General features: G+C 34.6%; 2 protein-coding genes across 2 annotated transcripts; one reads left to right on the top strand and one right to left on the bottom strand.

Moving 5' to 3' along the window:
• Nucleotides 1-1455: 1455 nt before the first annotated feature.
• On the bottom strand, nucleotides 1456-5640 carry LOC129568900 (epidermal growth factor-like protein). Its single transcript, XM_055447235.1, has 7 exons — nucleotides 5218-5640; nucleotides 5016-5064; nucleotides 4497-4689; nucleotides 3930-4221; nucleotides 3445-3560; nucleotides 3271-3340; nucleotides 1456-1765 (listed from the first exon to the last, which is right to left on the bottom strand). The coding sequence occupies exons 1-7, from the start codon at nucleotides 5472-5474 to the stop codon at nucleotides 1627-1629; spliced, it is 1116 nt and encodes a 371-aa protein (XP_055303210.1). The 5' UTR covers nucleotides 5475-5640; the 3' UTR covers nucleotides 1456-1626.
• Nucleotides 5641-7097: 1457 nt separating this feature from the next.
• Nucleotides 7098-7960, top strand: LOC129568887 (chymotrypsin-2-like). The gene is made up of 5 exons (XM_055447216.1): nucleotides 7098-7180; nucleotides 7249-7492; nucleotides 7562-7690; nucleotides 7759-7816; nucleotides 7890-7960. The coding sequence occupies exons 1-5, from the start codon at nucleotides 7098-7100 to the stop codon at nucleotides 7958-7960; spliced, it is 585 nt and encodes a 194-aa protein (XP_055303191.1).
• Nucleotides 7961-8109: the final 149 nt, after the last annotated feature.

Here is an 8109-nt window from a genome sequence, read left to right as displayed (position 1 = left end):
AACATTCCCACTGTTCTCTCTGTGAACTGTTTTTTCGTGTATACATATGTTTAGTATAGCACTAAAGCGGAACGAAGCGAACACGAAGCCCGTAGCGTCAAACGTTCATACGAGGCGACAAAATTATGGTTTTTTTTTTCACACAAAAGGTGAAAATTGGCGCGACTGATAAGATCCGTAAAAGTTTGTCAACTTCATATTTATAAATTGTACATACATTTTCCGTTTCGCGTCGTTGCATTCAAATCTAAATTAACTATTTGCTGTTGATTATATTTGTTATATTTTGTCGTAGTTAATGGTCTAATTTTGTTATCGAACCGATATTTCCCAAGCGCGACTCCACACTTAGCTTCTAAATGTGACACCGTAGTAAGTGTGGGCATACGTTTTGCGAATAAGCGACAAAGAGAATGGAAACAAGTGCGCGTGTGGTAGTGAGTAGCCTGATGCGATGCTTCTCAATGTAGCGACTAATACACGCGCACTTGTTTCCATTCTCTTTGTCTCTTATTCGCAAAACGTATGCCCACACTTACTACGGTGTCACATTTAGAAGCTAAGTGTGGAGTCGCGCTTGGGTTATTGATGAAATGTGTCGCTGAGCATAAAAATAGGTATATGAATGTGTTATAGAAAGAACAACCAAGATTGTTTCTTCGCAACTAGTCTAACCATGTTGAAGCATGTCAAATGTTTCATGTTTCGTTCTTTCGGAATCAGATCTCTGTATTCCCATTTTTGTGCTCAGCGACACACGTATTTGATACTTCTAGTAACTGGATAATCGTTCTTCTGCTTTGAAATATTTTTTTTTTCATATTCGCTCGAAAAATGATACTCATTTTCTTGGTTTTCGATACAAATTAATTTCGACCTTCAAATTTTCTCTTCTGATTCGCTTTAACTCCTTTTAGAATGTTATTTTTCTCCTAAAAAAAAACGATTCGGAAAGTGTTGAAGCATACACTAAAATACCTACGACATGGGCATGTGTAAAATTGTTATAATTGTAGAGATATAATGGATTTTGCTGTTGTCTCTATTCCAAGATAGTGATGAAGAGGGCGATAATATACGACAGTTTTTATTGAGTCGTTTCCTTAATGTGCATGAGTCTCTATTTTGACTGTTACAATATTTGTGAAACCAAGTCGGTTCTTCAAGTGCGAGAAATTATTGTTGAAAATAGAAGAAAATTGCGTGAATTCATTTCGAATGATTCAAATAATCCAATCAAATTGATATGTCGAAAAGCAATAGCCAATTCTGTGAATCATCTCTATCTCTCGGGCAAAACCCAAATCAATAACATGTGATTGAAAACAAACGAATGAGATTCAATAGCTTGTACGATGTACGTGCAACTATATTTGAACGATGAGCTAAATTCATTGATAAGAAGTCAAATGGCTTCAAATGCTTTTTTCGAATTGATAAACAAGCGATAGAACCTTTGGGTTTTTAAATCATTTATTGAGCATCATTTCACTTTCTACATACAATTTGTTTTCTCCTTTCACAATCACGTAACTTTTTTTCTTTTTTTTTCAATCCTATTTTCTGTTATCTCTTCCATGAATTCTCCTCTGGTTCAATCCGTTTCAATAATCAAATTGAATTTCATCATAAGTATGATACAAGTGGAATACAAATTTGGCTTCCCTTCACTGAACGATCCTTGACAAAGCCAACATTGCACAAACACAAGCCAGGAGAACTGCAAACACCGTTCACGCATGGTTCCGGACAATGAGGATTGCATCTGGAAATGAATGATATGTTTAAAATAAATGTTATTTAGTCCGTATATAAATTGATAGAAATTTAATTTTTTCTACATTAAAATCGAACATTCAATAAATAATAAGAAGCAAAATTGAAAAAAAAAAAACAGAATTGACCTTCAAAAATTTAAATTCTGAAGAATTCTTCTCGTTAGCTTTCATTTATTGCACGTTTTCGTCGAATGTTTGATATTAGATAATGAAACAAGACCGTTCTTGGGATTTTAGTTACTTATTCAATTTTGTTGTTTCACAACAAACTTTTTTTTGCGCACTACATGAAATGTATTTCATCGAAGTAACTTTGCAGTAATAAATATATCATTAAAAGTCGTCCCTTTTAATAACACTATGGCAAAAGGCACACACAGTACATAAGAGCTAATGCAAAAGTCATTTGATGCGCATAAGTAGCGCCACCTCTAATGATTGCGGAGAGTTATCATAAGTCGTATGTAATTGATCCCAAGAGAAACGGCCAATATGTTTATACGCTGTTTATCCGCCGAAAATACACTACAATATATATTCACGCTTATTGGACGCCGAATTGAATATATATTCTAGTGTATATTCGGTGTATTCTTCAGCGTGAAACATATTGAATCAACGAATGCATTCATAGCCACCAGAGGGCGCCTGAATATGTTTCAATATGTTTCACGCCGAAGAATACGCCGAATATACACTAGAATATATATTCAATTCGGCGTTCAATAAGCGTGAATATATATTGTAGTGCATTTTCGGCGGATAGACAGCGTATAAACATATTGGCCGTTTCTCTTGGGATGTTGAGAATATGAAGAAGAAGAAGTGGACATTCTATTAATTTACATGGCAATAATGGCAATCAGTAGAGATGGTGCTCATGTGCCGATCAAATCACTATTACAGCCCTTCGCACTATGGATTAAAAGCATAGTACGAAGGATATATTAAAAAAGATTTTCTCAGTTATCTCAATAATGAATACAAGATCTTGACTTAATTTCTTTCTTGAAACACACTGCCTCTGGTTTAAATTGAATAAACAATATGAGCATAGAATCGAAAGACACTTTAATTCTGTTCAGGACGCAGAAAAATACTATACGAAAAATTAATGTAATTTAAAAAAAACATTTGATAATAAAAATTTGATTAGCGTTTCATGATACTATGCACTTATTTGTCGTTACTGCCACTAGTTTAAATTGAATAAAAAATACGAGCAAAAAATTCAAATTCACCATAAATTTGTTTCAGTAGTCAAAAAGTATTAAGACAAAAAAAAGCAGATTAGTAGCTCTACATTTCATGTAGTGCTAAAAAGCGAGACTAGTCTTTTTTTAAAGTATTTTGGCTAGTAAAACCAATACTTTTCCATACAAATAAAGTTTGCGGAAAAGTAATACCGTTCTGTACGGAGTACAGTAAATACAACGAATTAATATACATATACTCCATCTCTGGGCAAAACGAATTTAAACTTAAAACGTACCTGCTTGGTTCATTTGGATCAGGCATATAACCACGATTACATTCGCATTCATTCCTACGGATACATTGACCTGTTTGGAAAATAATGCAAAGATCAATTCAGTAATTTAAACGAAAAAGAATGCAATTTCAATAAATCTTCGAAAAATTTGGAAGATAGCCAAAGAGAATTTACCATTAATGCACGGATGATCACATTTCGGGTCACATTTTGTACCAGTTCTATCAACTGTTGATCCTTCGCGACAGGAGCATTGGTTTGGAGCGGTGCATATACCATTTATGCAGCCTCTGGAATAATTGGAAAGGGAAACAATTTCAGCACAATGAACTTTGAGAAGTTGAGAAACTGAAAACAAATCTCAATGCTTTAAATGGATGTTTTGAAGGTTAGAATAGGTTAAATTCTGAGTTGCATATTATCGCGTATACAGCTATTTGTGAACGTTTCAATTCGAAATTACTGGGTTCTTTTGACTACTGAAATGCTTTAGAAAATATATTTTCCAGTTTGGTCTCAGATTGAATTGAGGTAATATTGTCACGTGGTTATGATACATAAGTATTAAAACGCAACTTAAACAATTAATTATCAAATTCAGTTGCGTGTTATTACTCAAAAGTTAACTTTAAAATCAAAATGGATACAAGAACACTTACTTTTCGCAAACCGGTGAGCAAATGGAATTTTGCAAAATGTAACCAGGTCGACAGGCGCATTTTTCAGGAGCGACGCATTCACCGTAGTCACAGCCATCCGTGCACTTTGGAACGCAAGCACCATTTTCCTTCAATTCATAGCCTCGGTTGCATGAGCACGTATTTGGTGCCGTACAATTACCTTTTCCACACGGTGGATTGCAAACTGGTGCACAGAATTTGCCAGTTTTATCCAAGGCAAAACCTGGCTTGCAAACACATGTATTCTCTCTGCAATCGCCGTTATCACAGCCTGAAAATAGATTTTTGTTGAATTATTTTACTTTTTTCACTTCCTTCTTGCAACACTTTTTCACTTCTTTCTGCTATCAAACTAGACATAAGACTCTTTGTATGATTTACAGCAGTTTTGTCATTGAAAAAAGTTGAATATTGAATTGATATCATCAAATAAGTGGCCATTCCAACCGCTGTTAACAATGATTTTATTTTCAAAAGTTCATTTTTTTTCATTTCTTACGTTTATTGAATAAAAAACCAAAAAAAAAAACATCAGTCTGAACTCACCAATTGGACAAGTAGGCACACAGAAGCCAGCCAAGTTCTTGACATGATCCGGGAAACAGATGCATTCGTTCGGCGAGTAGCAAATGCCGTTGATACATTCCGTTTGACAAATCGGATTACATTTACGAACGATATGGGCATCACGTTGATAACCTTGGCAACACACTTGGATTCGACTCAGTGTTGGATTTGACTGATAAAAATACAGAAATGTTCAGATTTGGTTGAATTGATAAAAATTGAAGTTCATTTTTTGAAGAAAAAAAAAAATTAAATGTCGATTCGACATTGTCGAATGTTTGATGCGAAGCTAAAATTTAGATATTGAATTTCGAAGCTTGTTCTTACATTGAACATGAAATGGAAAATTTGAACTAAATAGACATCATTTGGATCTGTTTTTTAAACGAAAATTCAAATTAATTTCATGCGTCACTAAGATGAATTTCAATCCAAATCTAGTTTCAATTGAACTATATTTCATTCTCAATTTGGATTTTTCTTTTAAATCAACGTTACCCCATTTCCTCTAGGAATCGATTGTCCAGGCTCCAAGAGAGAAGTTGTTCTAAACGGAAAAGATTAGAATCATAAAGAATTTTGTAAAATTTTATGAAATTTTAGCAATTTTTGCGATATTTTGTGAATAAATAATAAGTTTTCGAGATTAAATTGGTTTTTTTTTCAACACAAAATTTTCTTCAAAAAAACCGTCACTTACGGAATTTCTTTAGTACAAACACCGCTTGGTTGTCTTGCGAATGTGCGATTAGCAAAATCATAATAACGATCTGGAATACCGTGATATCGATGTTGACGAAGATTCACCATAATCGGACTGGTCGGTGATCCAATGTACCATCCATTTCTAGTGGTGTCGTATTCATAAAACTCTCCATTGTGTGCTACACCAGCAGAATTGCTGTTATTTGCCAGGCAATAATGCGCCAAGAGCACCACAAAAATGAACAATTTCATTTTTAAAATGAAATTTCCAAGCCTTTTTCTACCAAAAATTTAACCAAAATTCACAATTTTCCAATCTCCCAGATTCCAATACTTTTTCTAAAACAAAATTGTGATTTTCATTCGTCTTGTGATGTGTTCACCGAGACGATCAAATAGCAACTAATTCGAGTGGCACCAAACATCTCACAAAACAAATCGTGATTGATAAATCCGAGTATTTTAATCGCTTAGCCTTTGCACCGGCATCAGAATCAGTATCTCTCAAGTGTTAATTCCAAAACAAACGACTTTTTTTCAATTTTTGAATACTTATAATTTCATTTGCATATTTCGCCGCTTCGTATTGAATTTAATTTATTGATATTAGTCGTTTTTAATTTAAAAAAAACGCCTTGAATATTCATAGTGTTAGTCTCTGCATAGATTGAGGGGTCAACAAAGGAGTTTAACAACAAAAACTGGTTTCAACGTAGAATGAACGTAGTCGATGACGTAACACATGACGATAAGCAGACAAGTTGTCACTTGTAGACAATATTGTGATCAAATAACACTCAAAAGAATAAAATTCAGATGAATCGAACGTGTTTGTTTACTCAAGCCACGGCTACATTTGTTCATTAGTCGTCATCAAACTGGTTTTTGTTGCACATTTCATGGAAATCATGAGACAATCATCATATTTTTCCAGTCGAATATCATTATCGTATTGAATTTTTAGAACGAACATTCAAAGAAAGAAAATCGGAGATGATGATCCAATATTGCTGTTGCTCAGAGTTTTCAGTTCTGATCGCTCGAGACTAGACTCAATTTAGATTTGATGAAGACGATGAGAAAATGGATCGAACGATAATTTCGTTTTCGAGCGAAACGATCGTTTATCCCACTCAAATATGAAACTTGGAGTCAACATGGTGTTGACCTAAAAAGAGATAAAAAAATAATAATAAGAATACTTTTTTTTCACGATTGTCAGGATGGTGTCACCATCTACATTTGAATAGGTTTTTTTTTCAAATTTGATATAAAAACAAACTTGAGTTTGTATTCCAGACAGATTAACGAAAGTTGCCTTTCGACAAATTTCACCATTCAGATTAAATCGACTGTTAATTTACCATTTCCATAAATCAAATTGAACACAGCAAAAGCAACAGCCGAAGAAATATCGCGCGGAGGAAATTTTAATGAACGTTCATAGATTTATGGCACTTCCGAAAATTTCGACATATTCAACCAAATCCAAATCGATTTACAGCATACTTGTTTCACCCATTCGACACGTTCTAATTGGACTTGCATAGCTTTGCTATAAATTAATGAACGTAACCGGCGGTGTTCACTGTTCAGTAATTAAACTCAAGTCATTTACATTAGAGTAGTTGGATTAACTCCGAAAATTCGTATAAAATGAAGGTGAAGTCGATAATGGTTCTGTTTATTCTTAAATCAATATCATATCGTCTTTGGCGATGGTTCGAAAAGTATGTGACTGCACCTGTAGCAACTGATTTTCCTTAAGCCATCGAATTTGCTATTCATCACCATCACATTGTAGATGACTCGGCTCGTATTTTTGGTGGAAAACCCGCTTTTGATGGTCAAGCTCCATACCAGTGCTCCGTACAGATGGGATTTTTTGACTTATACCATTTTTGTGGCTGCGCAATTATATCCGATCGTTGGGTGGTTACGGCAGCGTATTGCCTTCGGTAAAGAAAAAAATCACCACTCAATCTTCAAATTGAATGTATTGTTTTGATTCATAACTTCAATACAGTAATAATCCAATAGAAGAACTGCGAATAAGAGTTGGATCGAATGAGGCTAATACGGGTGGCCAAGTGTTCAATGTGGAAAAAGCAATTCCACATCCGTCATACGAGAAAAAACGAAATGATATTGGTTTGATTCGTGTACAAGGGAATATCACATTCAATGATAAAGTTAAAACAATCCAGTTGGAAACTAACGAAGTTCCGTCTGGAACAGAGCTATTGGTTACTGGTTGGGGAACAACTGAAGTGAGCGAATGTGCTCCAATTTGATAGAAAAAAAGGCATAGATTCTAAAAAGAATGTGAAATTGGTTAGACAGGCGATCCAGACGATCTGCAACAGCTCAGAGTAAAGGCTATTTCAGATGCAGAGTGTAAAAACGCATGGAATGTAACAGATGAAATTCTTTGCACATTTACGAAACGTGGCGAAGGAATGTGCAGGGTGAGAAGATATTTTAAGCACAAAAAATGGGAATAACTTCTGGTTTAACAACGATTTTCTTTTCAAAGGCTGACTCCGGTGGGCCTCTCGTTCGAGGTGATAAACTCATTGGATTAGTTAGCTTTGGTAAACCGTATGTTGTCGTTTCGTTTCGTTTTGATTTGCGTTTAATTATGTGTGGTATTATTTTTCATTGCAGATGTGCCCGAGGAGTTCCTGACGGTTTTACGAAAGTGTCCCACTTCATCAGCTGGATCGAAACAATCGTGAACTAAGTAACGTTGCCATTACAGATGAGCTTTCAACATGACGAATCCAAATTGGTCGTTTAATTGTTCGAAATTCGAAACTCATTTTCGAAAATGTATATTTTTTCTTCATTACATTAAAAAGCACGTCGATTGGATTTTGAGATAAGA

This window comes from Sitodiplosis mosellana, unplaced genomic scaffold, assembly GCF_009176505.1.
Source record: "Sitodiplosis mosellana isolate CC-2019 unplaced genomic scaffold, AAFC_SMos_1.0 Smas_scaffold_27, whole genome shotgun sequence".
In the NCBI taxonomy this organism is placed as follows: Eukaryota; Metazoa; Arthropoda; class Insecta; order Diptera; family Cecidomyiidae; genus Sitodiplosis; species Sitodiplosis mosellana.
This window is presented reverse-complemented; position numbering and strand designations above follow the sequence as displayed.